General features: G+C 37.4%; 1 protein-coding gene across 6 annotated transcripts in view; it reads right to left on the bottom strand.

The window, feature by feature from the left end:
• CADM2 (cell adhesion molecule 2) overlaps window positions 1–18,107 on the bottom strand; it is a 611,005-nt gene that overhangs the window by 83,100 nt on the left and 509,798 nt on the right. For all 6 annotated transcript variants that reach the window (XM_051780129.1, XM_051780131.1, XM_051780130.1 and 3 more), the window contains one exon: window positions 11,127–11,217. In XM_051780129.1, the coding sequence (XP_051636089.1) occupies window positions 11,127–11,217 (91 nt within the window). The remainder of the gene's footprint in view (window positions 1–11,126; window positions 11,218–18,107) is intronic.

Raw genomic sequence — 18,107 nt, 5'->3', positions numbered from 1 at the left:
ACGGAAGGAGATGCACAGGAGAAAGACACAGGGTCCTGTACTAAGTAATAGACAAGTTTGTTTTTTTTCTGTATCCCAGCGTATAAAACCTAAACACTCTTATCTTTTTTTGTATTATTTTGATAATGAATGGCTTGTGACGTTCTTCCCTTGTAGAAGACTGTTCCCTGAAACCTCTGCTGCATAACACACAGAAACAGGTATGCATGCAGATCAGCACTCACAGCTGTGATGAAATTCTCTATTCAGTGCCCCACTAGCCAAAAAACCAGTAGATTCACCCCTCTCTCCCAGTTCAGTCATTCCCTGACTGGGTTACCCACCATTCAGAGCCCTGACATGGCTGCTCAGCCCCTCACCTGCTTATAGCAGGTTCATAAATGAGGGGCACGCCAGGCAATCAGCTACAGCAGTTTCTTGGCTGTTCTCTGCTCCATGTGGTTCTGCATCCTGCCAGTCCACTGCTTTTGCTCTCCTGTGCAAGGCTACAAATCACAGACTCAGTCTTTCCTACGTCTTAAATAAATAAATAAGTCTTGGAAAAAGTTTACTGTGGTGCTTTAAATAGTAAGCCTTAAATCTGGAAATCTTGATTTAAGCAGCCAGACTCAGGTCTGAGAAATCCCTGAGATCTTCCTTGCAACAGGAGGTCAGACTACCTAAACCAAACAATGAATAATTTGTAATTCACACTAATAATAAAGTGTGTTAATTTATTAGTATTCTTAACTCTTTCCTGCTATACCTGTCAGAACCACAGCCTCACTTATCTTGTCTCCTCCATTTGTTTTGAGGTTATGCTCACCAAAGAACAGTGTTAAGCTCCTTTAAAAGTTTGGTGTTTTACCCTGCCAGCTTACAGCACGTACATGTTTTAGGGGTACTGTGTTGCTATAAATGTGGGGCAAAAATGTAGATATTTAATGAGCTGGTGCTCCCCACGACACTGAGTGTTTCAGATAACATCTGCTATACATATTCTGGAGTTGTGAAGCAGAGTAAGTGTGATGAGCATGACTTGCACTGAAGGAGCAATACTTACGTGTCTTTTTGTGCTCTATTGCTTATGGTTGATCCAAGACCTCTATAATTTTGTGTGTAAGTGTAACTAATCACTTGCCTACAGAAACTGAAATATCTAAAAGACTGGGCATCATGTCTTCTCCCAAAACTTTTTTTCTCATGTTTTAACTTCTAGTCTAGTAATTACCAATGCTGTATTTCAATTTTATTTATTATTCTATTTCCTGGGCCTTTTTATTTTAGAATGTGTTTCTACCTGAGAGTGAGGAAAAGAATTATTTCAAAAAGGCATACGCATGCAAAATGGATTTAAGGAGCACTAAAAGTGCTGCATGTAGTTGTTTTTCACACTGTACTTTCTGCACTTTTATGGGTAAACACTGCAGAAAAGGGACACTTAAAAAAGAGGAAAAGCAATTATTGAATTGAGCCTATTAGGCAACGTGATTATTTTACAGAACACTAAAGGGGAAGTTCTTAACCACTGCAGGAGGCTTTATTGTAAAGTGTAATTTTCAGACAGGTACTAATGCTCCCACCTGTTTCTTTTCGTGTCACACTTTTTATAACACTGATTTCCCTACTCCCTGCAAAATTCTGGGAAAAAAATCCCCAAAACTGTAGAAGGTCTCAGCTGTGAAAAGAAGATACAACCCCCCAGACGGACAGGATGTTTAACACAAACTAAATTTAATCTATTAAACATACAAGCTGTATCTCAGCAAAAATGTTACCCACTTTTTAATATATCATCTACCATATCATGGCATAATTTTACAATGAAGGCGTAATGTCAATGAAAAATTGGTGTAGAAGGTTACAAGAATATTTACATTATCCTTTAAAATAATTGGGGTTTTTTGGAAAGACAAACTATCTATCTGCACAGTTTCACCAGGCAGATTTTTTTCTACAATGTGATGCTCTTCGTAAGATCTTAGAACATTGCACTGAAAATGAGCACTCAGGAAACAGCATGTAACAGATGCATGCTAAATCAAGGCAGGAGATCTCATTAGCATGAACTCCTTCAAAATAAAAATAATTTAAAAAACTGGTCAACTATCCAAAGAAAGTAATTGCAGCAACGATGGCAAAGTACTGGCAAATGTTGCCAAGTTTGACTTCAACAGAGATTTGGGCTGGCATCAGTGACCATTAGCTAGAGTTATTTTATAACTAAGCTGGACATACGATTTGGATGCTGAAAAGGTGCACTGTTGTTAACAGTTATGTATATTCCAACCTACAAAACTTCTGTCACTCACTACGTGATCAGGGTTATGTTGCACACGATATATTTTTTCCTTGCCTTCCAGACTGAAAGAGCTTGAATTGTGGTGTTTGATACCAATAAAGCTTTCTTTATATATACACTGCTGCCTATGTGGGTGGAGAATGTATGTGCTTAACCTACAAGTCTGGCTGACAATAAGACATTTCCACGTGATTGACAATAACCACGGGACTCAGAGTGATTAACATCAGCCAATATGGAACATATCTCATTAGAACAAATTAACAGTAGGTTAGTTTGGAGTTGACAATTACCTACTCAAATAGAAAAAGTTCTTCTTGGAGAAGTGGAAGCTCACACTTCTCCAAACAGCAAAAAATATACAGACGGCCTAAATAGGATAAAGATACAAAGATGAAAAGGCAGCGTTTAAAAAAAAAAAAAGACAAAGGAGAAACATTTCAAGAAACTAGAACAAGGGTGAAAAGACAGACAACACAGAGATATCTACTGCATTTGTAGGAGACTGGCTGTATCTAACTGCTGAACAAGACAAATTCAAAGCAAGACAACTCGGAATGGACAGAGAGCAAGACAAAAGACATGAACAGAAGAGCCTGAGCTATCCTGAGAGCTGTTCTCCAGCGATAAGGAACACAGGGCTGGGAACTGTAAGGAGGGTTCCTTACCTTTGTCCAAGTCTATACCCACAAATACAATACTTATTCCTATATATGTAGGCTTTTATTCAAGCATATATTTACAGAATCTTGCTTAAAGCTGACATGTATGACATGTGCCCCTGGAAACTTAAATGTAAACTCAGTGTTTCAGAAAGCATAAAATAGACAAAGGAAGATACTTCAGTTAATGCTAGTTCTGGGATCAAGGCAAAGGACACAAGGGAGACTCCCAGTTTCTCAAATGCACAGTAGTTTTGTTCAAAACCATCCACTTTTCTGCTAAGACAAAGATTGTCTTGATCAAAATATAAAACAGTGGAACTCCAGTACCTAACTTCCCTTAATTCTTTTTCACTTGCTTGATTATAGCTCTAGGTGGTCCTTTCCAGAGAAACCTGGAGAAAGACTCCTGTAATTCAGGATTTCTGCGAGCTTTTGAAGCTTAGGAGAGAAATACTTTGATACCACATTCATATTTTGCTAGAGTAGTATTTCATCCTGGATATGGGCAAATTCATCCAATTTTCCAAATCATTAATATTTATTGATACTGCCTGAGCATCCAGCTTGGGCTGTGGATTCATTCTGCACGGTGATTTATAAACACAGGAACATGCATGCTTTTGCAGATTCATTATGATAATTCATATAGGCGGAGTTGATACCAGCATTTCTTTCTAGGCTGCTAGGTGCTCACGGCACAATGCAGATAATATTCTGCAGTGAATTAAATTTATGTAGAAAACGAGATCATTTCCTGCAAAACCTCCATCTCACCTGCCAGAGAAGCTGGGAAGTGTATCATGTCAAGGCAGGACAGAAAAAATTGTACACAGACAAAAATTGGCCGTCAGAATAATGACTCAAAATCTAAACCTGCCATTATTGGGTAGTTTTAAAGCAGTATCAGCAAACTACCTATACACCAAAATGTTAACAGCTGAATGCCAAGTGGGTTTCCACAATTTTCTCCCCCAGATTCTTGAGCACAGGTTTGCAGACATGCTAAGAACTCACTGTTCTCATCAAACCAACTATCTTCTGAGGGTGATGCTATGTCACTCCAAATACTCTCGGGGAAAATGGGAACTGTGTTCAGGGCTAGACACAAAATATATGAACTTAGGATTCTTTTCTGCTTCAGTTCCCAGCTGTAAATTCGAGGCAACTGAACAACCTAATCATCCACAGGTGTTACAAAAATAAACTTTTTTTTTTTTTTTTTGCTTAGTATTTGCTAACTTCTCAGATACTATGGGGAAGAAACGTGAATACCTGTGAGGGAAGGACACTGTTCAGAGGGACTTCCACAGACTGGAGGAACAGGCCAACAGTTCCTCCAAGTAACTGGAAGGAAATTCAGCAAGCACAGATGAAAAATCCAGCACCTGAGGTGAGAAGAACCTGGGAGTCCTGGCTGACAGCAGGCTAAACTAGAGCCAGTTCGAGTCCATCCTCCACTGCTTTCAGGTGACTGAATACTAGTTAACTTCCCTAAGTTTTCTCTGGTTCACCTGGAGCCCTGTCAGGTCCCTCTCAAATGACACAGCCACTCTCTGGGGTCACTGACAGGATGGTGGTGAGTATTTCTCTGTTGTCATTAGTAGTTTTTTCCAGCAGCCTTTTCAAAATGTTTCTCTCACTCAAGGGAGCCTTCTTTAAATAGATACTAGAAAAGACAGAACGTTCTGTGGAAATACCATACACATAATTTACAAAAACTTTATAGCACAAGCTTGATTATTTGGTGCACCCTCATTATTAAAAGTGACCAATTTTTCTGATATTAAAATGTTTAGTTGTCTATATTTTATACTACTGGGTACAAATAATATTAGTGTTTACTACTGGTTGTGCTTTTCTCTATAACTTTTTCGTGACCTTATGAATAATGTTATTCTAACGAAGAATACCTATGTGAGTTTTCTGAAATAAAAATCTTCTCTATTTATTTCAAACAAGGCCAAATATTCGCTTTACATTAGTCAACCAAGTGTACTATGATTCCCCTGAGCTGCATGGAATGGAAAGACATTTCTCTAAAGCACACAGGAGACAGCTAACTCTCTGTTTCCTGCGCCCTAATTATTCCATTATATTTTGATGTCCTTACTGCTGAAATGACACTGACTTAAAAAAACTCACATATTTCATGCATGCCTTGATGACAGTACTGACTAAGAATATAAAATACTGAACCTTTCTTTCACTATGGGACAGTTTTGAGTTTACTTTTGGGGCAGTTTTGAGTCAACAAGGCTATATTGTTAAGACATAACAGCGTACAGAAGTTACAGATTTCAGCAAGAAGACATTGGCTTTTAAAATATTTTGTAAGTGCAGATGGCTGTAAATGATCATTTTGTTCTTTACTTTTTATTTTTTTACAGCTACCTGATGTTTCTTTTAAAATACTCAAAATATTGTCAGGCAATAGGACTTCAGAAAAGTACAGACATTGCATAAAAGGGATGTCTATGATTTCTGAAGTTTAATTACATTTCTTTCTTTGGAAAATAAACAAAGCCTACGTAAATCTATATTATGCCAAAAAAAAAAGATTAAATTAAGAAGAGCCACTGATACTCTATGGACATATTAGGCAAGCTCATTTACTAAAATGCTATAGACTGACAACTGTCCAGGGATCCAGCCAAAAATACTGGAAAAGACAAAATAGCACTGAGGATTGAGAAGGTAATGAATTAGCTTCAATTTGGTTTGAAAGTATACAATAGTATGTCCTAAAACGGAATTATATTGAATAGTGATACCAATTACAGGGTGTCTTGACCTAAGTTATGTAGAAAAAAGGCTAAATATGTTTCTACCTACAATTTGACAAAAAAACCAACCAACCAACCAACGAAACAATGAAAAAACCCAAACCTGGACATCAATATTATCAAAATTGTCAATAAGGCTGAGAAACTATCAACTGAGTCTTGCAAAAGGCAAGACTAAGGTAGCTGTGGGAATTTTTCCAAAAGAAAACGCTTAAATTTGGTCTACAAACTGGGCATAAACCAATTAGACAAGAATCCTCACAAATGCTATATCTCATGTTCCATTAAAATATTACAGATAATAAGGTATGTTTCTATAGTGAGTTAAATTTATCTGTGCTAAACTGATGAATATATTTCCTTTATACCTTTGCACCAACAGAAAATTTTAATTGAAAATATCATATCTTTATGCACATAGTATTCCAAATTCCAGCCTTCTACTGTTGCTCAGAATTGATGCCCTAAGTGCCACATGATTGGAACAGAACATCAGCAAACCCAGAATTGTATATCCATAAGTGTAACGATGTCTTTGGGGAATACTCAAGCTTTGATGCTAGATCCTAGAGTCAATAAGCAGCCAGAGCTGTATATGGAAGCAAGAGGCAGGTCTTTTGGAAGGCAATGGATGAGGAAGTCTCCTTCCTTCCCCGTCCTACCCCTACCATTGCATTCTGACTCAACGCTGTGGTCACTGTGCCATCCCACCAGGTGGGAGCGTGTCATGACACATGTCCCATCAGAGGCCCAAGGGGCAAAGCCTCCTCAGTGACCTCCTCAGGAGCTCTCAGGCAGCCCATCTCATCTACAGCACACACTCCAAAGGGGACTGGGACAGAATCTGTGAGGATCTGCTACACTTTATTAGTTGCCCACATGGCCTGCCTCTGCAAAACCATCACAGAACAGGTAGGAAAACCTGGCCTGCTCTTTTTATTGGTATCATCACACTTCTACAGTGCTTACCCAAAAGAAGGTAATTTTCAGCTCCTGCCTTGAAGTAATTCCCCTAACAGAAATAAGCACGGGATGATGACCGGAGTCAGAGCTATTCTCACCCTCACAGTGATGAGCAGAGAGATAAAACAGCAGTTACAGAATTCATGCATCCTGTCTTACGCCCTCTCATGTTGCCTCACTGAATCACTCAGAATGGCCCGCTCACATTTCCACCTTTCTCTCCACCCCATCCCCCCAACTTCTCCCCCTTAGCCCACTCTCAAATTCCCTGTTCCAACATTGGTATCTGCACCAAGACCACAAATGTGAGGTGACAAGAGCCCATTCATAGCAATCAGGAACCTCAGAGTCTGGGATAATTCCAGCTCATCTCACACATTGTGACAGTCGGTGCCACACGAGTGTCTGAGGACATTTTTTCTCTTGTCTGAAGTCATGGTCAAGCGAAATCTTACACCCTAAATCATGAAACCTCAGCAGGGCCCTAGTTCTCCAGTTCTAACACACAGTAAACAGTTGTTCTTTGCCTTTCTGTTGTATCTCTGGAAGATGCTGTTTCAGCACGAGATGCTGTGTACAGCTGATTACCCAGAGGTGTTGGCCTGAGCAAATCTTCCTTCCCATTTCCTGCTACAGGACAGTAAATTAGGGAGTGCTTTTCCTCAGGACTGTGTTGTAGGTTGGAAACCCACAGTATTGGTGTAACTGTGATACACATGGTTTGAGGAGCAGAATCCCTGCAAGGAGGAGCTTGGTGATGAGCTGTAAGATGGGGTGTGTATGTTCTAGTTTTAGCCTCATTCTGCTTTTCCCTTTTGGGAAAGAATTACTCTGCAGCAGCTATCAGTATCATCAATGTCACCACAGCCACTACCTGGCTTCATTCTTTATCTGTTTTCATCTCAAGTGTCATTTTGAAGCCTGGGAAAATTGCTCTGGGATACAAGAGAAATGCACCTATAAGTAAGTATTCATTTACTGGTATGATTCACTGCTGCCTACAGGAAACCAGAGAGACTGTTGCAACTGTGACAAAGTTGACACTCTTTAGAAATTAACCCATGGTGGGCAAATGGCTGTGAAGGACCGTGGCTGGCTCTGAGCTCCTCATGAAGCCCAGAGTTCATCACTTACCTTGTGACACTGACATTTTTGGGCTCTGTGGAGCTCTGCAATTTCTCTCTCTCTACAAGCCACAAGGTAATCATAATGCAGGTCGGGAGCATGACATTACTGTTTCTCATGCTAAGCAACTGCAAGCTGCTCCCAGGAGGATGCCTATTTATTACTGGCTCTGCTCCCTGAAAGAATGACCTAATGAAGCAATACAGAGCAGCTGATGTTGGCAGTTCCTGTGGTAGGGACAATTAGAGGTGCATTTATTGGCAAAATATTTGTGCCCCAAAGGCTGCCACACACAGGTGCCCTGCCTTGATAATTCTCTGATGTGAAGTTTTTATTTGGCTGCCCTTTCAAAACCACATGTGAGGTTTGCATTTGAATCCATTAAGGATACAAAAGAGTTTTATTTTTAAAAAATTAATAAATCAGTAAACATCTCAATTGAAGCTCCATCTTAATTACTATGTTTTAACAAGAGCCTCCTAGTGGTATAGAGTATACCTATAATATTATGTGTGCATGTCAAGGTAAAACATAACACTTCTACAGTTTTTTTATTGCTTTCAGAAATGACTAACAAATAGAGAGGTCTGCAAGAGAATCTACTACCTGAGAATATTAATTATCTCTTTTATTAACAGAGTGTGCAGGGGTTGGCTGGGATAGATTTAGTTTTCTTCATACTACCTAGTATGGGGCTGTGTTTTAGATTTGTGCTGAAAACAGTGCTGATAATGCAGGGATGTTTTCCTTACTGCTGAGCAGGGTTTGCACAGAGCCAAAGCCTTTTCTGCCTCTCACCCCACCCTAACAGTGGACGGGCTGGGGGAGCACAAGGAGCTGACCCCAACTGACCAGAGGGATATCCCAGACCATATGACATTAATGCTCAGTATATAAAGCTGGGGAAGAAGGAGAAAGTGGGGGGCATTTGAGATGACAGTGTTTTCTCTTCCCAAGTCACCATTAGGTGTGACAGAGCCCTGCTTTCCTGGAGGTGGCTGAACACCTGACTGCCCATGGGAAGTAGTGAATGAATTATGAAAATGTCATTATAAGCTGTAGACAAAAGGCAAGATGCATCTTACCAAAACTAAACCAAAATTAAACACAGACATAAAATTCGATAAGTCTCCATTTAGACATCTACTTTTGGTATTCCAACATACAGATCTCTGACTGAATTAAGTGTCTAAACTCCATGTATTCAGTGGAAAGGAAGGAGCAGAGGTCTGGCTCAGTCTGGCTCTTCTGCAATTGTCTAGTGTACAGCAGAACAGCCATGTCATAACAGTGCCTAAATCTCTCCACTGAATGCAAGGGGAAGGCCAAAAAGAGCTTCTCAAATGTAAATTTCTACTGTGCAGCTGTTTGAAGACAGTTGAAATGATTCCTCACACTCTGAAACTGAAAAGCATCATGCCTACTTGTTGCAATACTCAGATGATATCACTGGAGGACTAGAACCCCCAGTTGCTATTATACACACATTTCTCCTCCCTCCCAACATACCAACTACATACAGGTTGAATCTATCTGTCTGTCTCACAAAACTAAAAAAAAAAGAACAGAAAGAAGAAATGAACCCACAGCCTTCACACTTCATTATTTAAACAGACTCCTAGTTTCAAGGGCCAAACTGCCCCTCCCAACAACAAACAACAGGTAATTAAAAATATAAAAATACATAATGACTGCCTTACTTCTAATCTTTTTCCCTACGGGGAGTGCTAGATGAATAGTGAAAATCAAACACCTGGGGCTAGAATGCCTGAAGTCTATAAAGAGAGGACTTTCATGTAGTTGTCACCTGCTAAGTCAAGAGGGAAACACTGAGACAGGAAAAATCCTAAGTATTACCTAGCCAACAGTGCCCTCAGGGCAATCAGAGCTGACCTCTTTCCTAAAATTAAGCACTTGCACATCTTCTGCTGATTTTGAAAATACTGGGGAAGCAGACTCTGTACCTCGTGTTACCTAGGGGAATGCTCAAAGTGTATTAGGTAAATGGATAATTCCTTCTTCTTCAAGCTTCTTATAAAAGCAGGAGATGTTTCACAACTGATTTTTGTGTTACCTGCAGAGGTGTCCATCTCAGAAACACATACTACATCAAAACTGCATAGGTAAGCAGAAAACCAAATACATTGAGCATCATTTAAGACTCATGGACTAATCATGTAAGACTAAACCAGTGTTTTGGTCTCGAGCAGGGTAGAAGCCTGATCTAGATGCTGAGTTGCTCAGCCCAGTCAAGATCTAGATGGAGGAGTTGCTTTAAAATGATGCAGGCATACAATATAAAAAAAGAAATATACCTATGGAATTCAAATGATGCCAGACAGAACTCAGAAGAGCTCTTCAAAGTAGAAATTTTGGACTTAAATGCTTGATTTGACCTAAATCTGACTTCAAGGTCCTATGTAAAGCAATTCCATAAAGTCACTAAATTTATACCTGGGAGAAATTCAGCCATAAGTGACATGATTTTTGTCATGCAATTTGCACCTTTTCTAGACCCAAAGAATTACTGCATTACCATTTTCAAGACCTTTCTAAAGCTATGTATCATCATCCCACTATATACTGATCTTTTGAGCAGAAGGTCAATATTTAAGAAACTTGCTGCATATTAACTTAATATTAAGCAATTAAATTATTTATGCAAATTTATGAGTAACTATATAACAGCTCTTCTGAGAAGATACAGTTTTCAAGAGTGAAGTCATTTAAATAGTAGATTCTGTACAAGGGCTAGTCTTTGAAGATCTGTCTTTGAAGATATTTATGGCAGAGATGTTAATTTTCAAGTAAAACAATTTATATTCTTAAAGCAGGCTACATCTTTCCAAATTCTGGCAGAAACAGGTGGTCAACTTGCACATATCATTAAACTTCAAATTCCCCTGTAAATGACAGCCAAAGCATCGAGCAAGTTTAATATATTTTCTCTGAGGCCAGCTGATGCAGGAAGATTTTCATGAGACATTTTCTCTTCTATCATCAGTTCAATGATGTAAACAGTGACTGATTAAGCCTGCACTCCTTTCAGGTTGATATACCTGACCAGGAAAAAAAAAAAAAAGTATCTCACAGCTGGAATTCTTCCTAAAAAACTAAAATAGATGACAAAGTAAAAGACCAATCCTCTATAGACACTTAATGAAGACAGGCTTCAAGGGGTTTTCTATACCAGAGATTACTTTACACCCCAGGATGAGACAAAACCAGAAGATTTCTGCAGTTGAGGATTGCAGTCACAGCAGAATAAGTAAAATAACAAAAAAACATATTACTTGTTAAATCACTTACACTGGTTTTCCTTTGGATTCACAAGTCAAAATTATAGTTTGTCCTTCTTCAGGCCATGAATTGGAAGAAATGATTTTAACTAAAGGTGTATCTAGGAAGAAAAAAATAGACAACTTGTTGATATACACAAAAAATATTTATTATCTAAGAGTACATTCTTCTCTATTTACAACAGACTAAACCATAGATTTAATTTACACTCGGAGACAGTTTCATATGGAGCCTTGAGCAATTTCCATTGTCTTCAGGAAGGTAATAAAAATGACCAGTGTGACTAAACCAGTAACTTTTTATATCCCTAGGAAATACAGATAGAAAGCATATGTATACTCAGAGGAAATAACTTTTTTATTCCTGTGTTTAATGCAAATACTCCATATGACTATTCCAAAGTCTGATATCTAACAACAAAATAAAATATATTGAGGATGAATAACAAGTACTCTGTGCAATTGTTTGTCTATTTTCAGGTTGATATGATGGAATGCTGCTATTAGAGGAATGAATGCAATAGTATACATTTGAATAAGAACCCTCTTATTGTTGCAGAAGCTTGAAACTCACAATGAGAAAGCTACAATGGGCTTTCAGATAAAATACCTTGTTACAGACATTTTACAGGATATTATTTCTGAAATGCAATAATGCTGCCACTAAACCAGAACATTTTTTAAATAGAATTTGCAAAGAGAGTGTTTCAAAAATCTGCATAAAGCACCAGAGAAAAGTCTGCAATCTGTTCTATAGGATGGGATTGGTTTTACAGTTTTAATTGCAAAAAGATACATAATAAAGCTACGGTGAATTCATGTAGAATAAAGCGACCGAGGTAGATATTTAACTTTTAAAAAATTTTGCCAGCTGGCTTGAAAGGATATACTCTCATAGTCAACACAGGAGTTTAAGGGACACTATTATAAAGAACAAAAAAGATCAAAAAGAAAGGAACATCTCTATACAACACATTTTTTTCCTTAGGAAGAAGTAAAAAAAAGTGAGAAAAATTCCCAGTTTCCGAATTTCCACAAATTCTTTTTTTTTTATCCATATTTTCCTAATACAAACCACTTTAACCTGCAAATCTAGGGTATCTAAGTTTTGTCTCATCCAATTTGCAATTGCTGTTTTCACTAGTAGTGACATGACAGATGTCCTGTTATTAAGCAAATGTGAAGGAGCGTGACCAAATGACTCCACAAAAATCAAATGGCAAAAAAAAAAGATATGCTGTAACAATATAGTTCTTTACTGAGATGCCAATAGTCCTGTTGAGCACTAAGTGGCATATGAACAATTAAACAATTAAAACGATGGAAAAAAATTTTCCAACTTCTGATTTTTATTTTTTGGCCTGTATCAGCATGGCATAAGACAAAAAAAAAGGGTAGTGTCGACTCATTATAATTCCACTGAAAGTATTGTCAGCATCATTTAGCTTGCCAGTACAGCTGCACTAACCTTAACACCAGTAGCAAATCTGTTCCCCAAGTTCATATTTTTAAGGACCCTGCAAGCCATTATGCAGGTGACTAATCCTTTGGAGGTCATGCTGGCATTTGCTTCATTTTTAGCACATGCTTAAGGCACTGACCTCAAGTGCCTTAATAAATCAGGGCATCAAGTACTTCTGTGATTTCAGTGGTGCTGTTGAAGATGAATAAATTACTCTCTTGACTATACATTGAACCAGAGGAGCAAATTAGTATCAGAGAGGAATACATGAAGAATTTAACTGAGGGAGGGAGACAACTAATGCAATGAGATAAAGAGGTTTCCAGAGAAATATGAAAAAGAGATAAACTTTGACGGAAATAATCATGACAGCCACAGGTGAAGAAAGAAAATAAAGGCCCATCGAGCTACAACTACTGCCTTAAATATTTAAGAAATTATCAGCATTTTATGCAATACTGTAAATGACCCACATGAAAAAAAAGAGGGGACTTCAGACAATTAAGCTTTCATTTGCATGGATCAATGCAGTGCTGTTTCCCCCATCTTGAAGTTCCCATTTCTACTTTAATAGGCCAGACAGCTCTGTGTTCTCCTTGCACTTCTAAACAGAGCTTGCTAACAGAGACTAAGAAAGGTTATATTTATATTTATATTTCATTCTCTAATGAAAAACAAAGTAGTGTAGGAATATATATTCCCTAGAGGTTTTCCTTACTAATTAACTTAAACGGTAACTACTTGTTTCTCCAAAACAGGAAACACAAGGTTTAATTCAATATATAGTTTTCAGGGAAGCTAACAATTGACAACTTTTGCATTTTATTAATGGCTTTTTTTTTTCAAAAGCTAGATATCCTATTTTGAGTGTTTTATTCTCAGTGTTACTGTTTCCATTTTATTTTCATGCCATGCTTGATTTCTCTCCAGAATTAAAGTACACGCTTAAAAGGGGAAAACTTTTAATATAAACTTGTCCTCTACTTTCACATTCACATAAATATTTTAAATGAGAAGAAATCTTTAGAATAATTAAATCAAAACTAACCTAAATATGTTGTTTTAACAGAGATGATAAACCCCTGCTGACTGGTATTTTTCCAGAACACGAAAAATACTACCTCCTGCTAGGACTGTTCATTTTAGTAGAATTTGAAAAGTATAAATGTACTCTATCAATACTGTGAGCTTAAACCTGTCACAGTTACAAGTATTAATCATAACAACTGGAGCATCACCAGATCTCCAGCAAACATCAACAACACTAGAAAACAGCCTAAAGAAAGAAAATCAAGAACTGTAATAGAGTAAGAGGTTGATTTATTTTCAGTTTTCTCATCAGCTTATTATAAGTAATGTAGGTATGTCCAAAAAAACCTCTACTTTTACAACCAAAACAAAAGGAATAGAGTCAAGGGTTTTATTGTGGGTCAGATCTCTTGCTGCTCCTCCTCTATAGTTAGTAAAAGTATATCGATTTACATTAGTTAAACTAACCCAAATTTTAATAATTTGCATCTTCTTTGAGGATTTGGCCCAGTAATTTCATGGTAATAAAATACTGTAGATCAGTATTCAAAGCAGAATTCTTACAAACAAGGGACTGCTGACCACAGTTTTTTTACAATACCTACAAATATGTCATTATCCTGAGTTCTAAGGACATTATGGAGGAGATAAATATTCCAAAAAGAATAAGCTCTGGGAAAATCCAATTTTATAAAAAAACCCCACAGTTGTCTATGAATGCAATATAACAAGCCTTCGTGGTAAATCCCATTTTTTTTTACATGTGTCTCCAACAGTGAGAGCTGTTTGGCCCTCCAGCCTTTAGCTTGAGTAATGAGGTACTTGTGAGCTGCAATGGATTGGCAGTCAGAATGGAGACTCAAACACACCTCTACACACATAAAAAGACTTCTTCTACACTCTGTGTGCACAGAATCTGCCTTTTTTTTCCTGGAAATGCCAGCTTAGGAGTTGCTACAGATAAGAGCTATGGCATGGAGTTGGGGGTGTAAAATATCCAAGGGCAAAAATTCCACTGAGTGATCCTACTTCATCCATCTTTCTAGGACTTGGATACATCTCATTGACAAGAGCAGGGAAACCATTTCAAAATTCTGGGAAGAATTTATCTATTTTTGATCAGGCTATGTCATCTTCAGCAACACACAAAATCAGTAAATGCATGTGGAAAATTGATGCCAGTTTACACTGATAATGAATGCTATCTGATACATGAAGAAGTTAAACACTTTAACACATGATTTTTGTTGTACTTTTAGCAATAACTAATGGCAATGTTCACACCTTGTGGAACTGCTTTACTGATTAATTTAATCTCTTTGAAGTTATTTCAAAATAAAGGTAGTTCTTATCAGTCACTAGACCTTTGCTGTTAATCAGATATCTTCAATGCTTAAAGGTTTATGTCTTTGTTTTCAAAATGCACTTACTGTTTTTACTTTGCTTGAAGTAAAAAAGATTTCAGTGTGTATTTATATTTTATCACCAAGGCTTTATAAGGTTATATGCAGGATTAAATTTCTTCATATACATTTCTTCATATAAATTTCCTTATATAAAGTAATCAAATGAAAGTTGCTGGAAGATTCCCACATGCTAAGTTATGTTATACTGTACGTGTAAACCCTTGACAACCACAGGGTAAAAATGGAAAACTGAATTCTTAAAATAAACAAATTTGCTTAAGATCATAAAACAGGTCACCCACAGAATCAGAAAATTAATCTCTAATAGTTTCTTCTTAGTAATAAGATAGTAAAAAAGTAATTTGGCTTATTTTTCTTATTTATCTTTAGAAGTCCTTTGTCCTGCCAGTCCTCAGCATGCTGGATTACCAGAGCTTCTGTGGATACCTTTCCATGGAGCTGGCTGAGTAACCAAATCAAAGTATAACCCTTATGCATCCTAGGACATTAATCAGCAAAAGGTGTGTAGGAATTACCAGTACCTAGAAGAAAAACCATTTTATGAGACAAAGGGGCAACATTATGATGATGTCATCATAGCATCATGCCTTTTTTAATCAAATAATCCCTCCCTAATGCAACTGTCTTCAGTTAATGTAATTACAATCCTAGAAACATAAAATAAGACCACCCTTTTCCTGGGCAGATGATAGGGTGGGTGGAGTACATACATTTCATGGAGACTTTTGAGAAATTACTATTGGAAGTAGTAGACTGTTCAGGAGAAGAAATATTTCTGATCTCACAGTCATTATAATTCAAAGAATGCTGGAAATGCCCCTATCCCAAGATACATGCATCAGTCTTTTGTCCAGATAATTTTGAGATATATATTTGTTTAGCTGTAGTAGAAACTACTTGCCACTCGACTTCTCTGCACTTTTTGTTAAAGGGTAAATATGTTGTTCAAATCTTAGTCTTCCCTGGCTAAGGAGGATTAATAGAAATCTTAGAGGTTCTCCTCTGCAGAAACTTCCAAAGGATTATTGTATCAGATCTAGGGATCCAGGTCAGGGCTCCTAATTTTCAAGTTTTCTGCTGAATTACAGGGGTTCTTTTAAGAAATAAATGCAATAGTTTACTATGAAATTTGAACTCAGCACCCCAAATATCTTCCAATGTGGCTAAAGTTCCAGAAAGCAGAACAGAACAAGGACACCTTCTTTTTTCATTTACAGAGATAGTGTTATTAATCCCTGAAGAAGGGTCCTGTACTTCAGCACTCTACATATTAGAGGTCCTCTCTAATCCCAAGTCTTAAGAAGCCATTTCTACACTCCCTCACTTACAGGTGATTTGATTTTTATGGGAAATGGTAATCAGTCCACCAAGATCAGTTATTAGAGCCCATGCTCTAATTTATGAGAATTTATGAGAAAAAGAGGTTACTTACTCCACTGAGTACTGAAGTAATGACACTGAGCAGTTCAGACCCAGCAAAATACTTATTTTACCGTAATTCAGAGATTAGAACATTCAACCCTTCAGAGTTTGTGCATTCAGGGTTTGGTCTGATTCAAAGAGTGCAAGGGCTTGTGTGCTGACCTGCCATGCCACAGCAAAGCTCTATCAGGTATTCTAAGGCCTCCCTTCCAGTCAGATTTTGAACTAAGATTTTCCTTTGAATCTGAAAAAGCTTTTTTTTCCCTATGTCCTAGTTTGGAAAAAGTAGGATATTCTGACACACTATAAAACCCCCAGGTATTAGGACATTCTTAACCCAATCCACATAATGAATTAGAACTCCACAAGTAACTCACTTCTGTTCAAATTTTCCCTATTTACATTCAGTGCCAACATAACATGGAATATACCCTTCATCTTACATGCAGGAAAAGGTTTCTAAAGCCAATTATGACATTCACAAAAAAGAAAAACTCATAAAAATCTAATATTCCCCACACATTTCCTAGGAATGTGTCAATGCTTAGCATCGGGTGTAATTGGTACATCCACTCTTGGGTTTTACATGCAAAACACTCACTGAAATTTGTTTTCAAAGGCCTTTGAGCTTATGGTCTCAGAGTATCCTTAGTTGTCAAAGATGGGAACATTTTTAATGTTTAAACTTTTTTTTTAATAAAATCACTAAATATAACCACAGTGCTAGAAGCAGATATTAGATATTTTACTAACACCAACCCATATTTAAGAAGACCTTACTCAAAGTGGTAACAAATATATATATTCAGCTAGGGTATTTATATTTCCACATTATTATTTCATAAGAAGTGCAGTGCCCCTTCAAGTCTTTTGGTTTTTAAATGTGTTTATTGTATGTAGTCTGTAACTCCTGCTTCTCAAAGGAAAATGGCAACACAGAAGATGTGAGTTCTATAACTTTCCAATTAAAATCTCCTGTAGTATTATCCATTTCTGGGTTTGCATGCTGTACAGTGATTTTGCCAAATGTTTGGATCTTCTCTTTGTACATGGCTACCATGGTTTTGTCATGATCAAAGCAGTTAAAAAATAAATATTAAAATAAAGTCATTTACTGTTTAAGTAACAATCAGTACATAAAGTAGTATTGGTCTCAACTTTTAGTTTTGGGCAGGTTTGTTCACACAATTTTGAGGAAGTGGATGACAGTGTCAGGCAGAAATCACATTTCTCTTGGCTTCCACTGTTTTTCCTACAACAGAGAATGCATTTTTTTCTGGTCTGTAGGATATCAAAAGACGTGGCACAGAAAAAAATGTCCCACTTAGTGACAGCAACATATAAGGTTCAATGTATACAAGGTGTATAGAGAAAGATTAAACTCTTGAATTAATTTGGTTTATGAGCCTTTGGGTTTCAAAAAGAAGAATCCATTGGTCAGGTTCTTTCCTCTATGCATGGCACACGTTAGTGTGATATATGATGTCTAAATCTCTCTTTCTTAAAACATGAGGGATTCTGTACTTTCTTCCTCCCCCCCCCCCCCCCCCCAGTTCCCTACTTAGTCTTCCAAGTTCAAATTAGTACCAGAAGGTCTAACCCTTGTGAAAATGGTAGAAAGAAAAGGAGGCACAGCTGGTGAAATTCTAGC

The sequence above is a fragment of the Manacus candei genome, unplaced genomic scaffold (assembly GCF_025592945.1).
Source record: "Manacus candei isolate 608988 ecotype Guabito, Panama unplaced genomic scaffold, ASM2559294v1 h1tg000014l, whole genome shotgun sequence".
Lineage (NCBI taxonomy): Eukaryota > Metazoa > Chordata > Aves > Passeriformes > Pipridae > Manacus > Manacus candei.
Note: the sequence above shows the minus strand (reverse complement) of the source record. Positions and strands in the feature narration are given on the sequence as shown.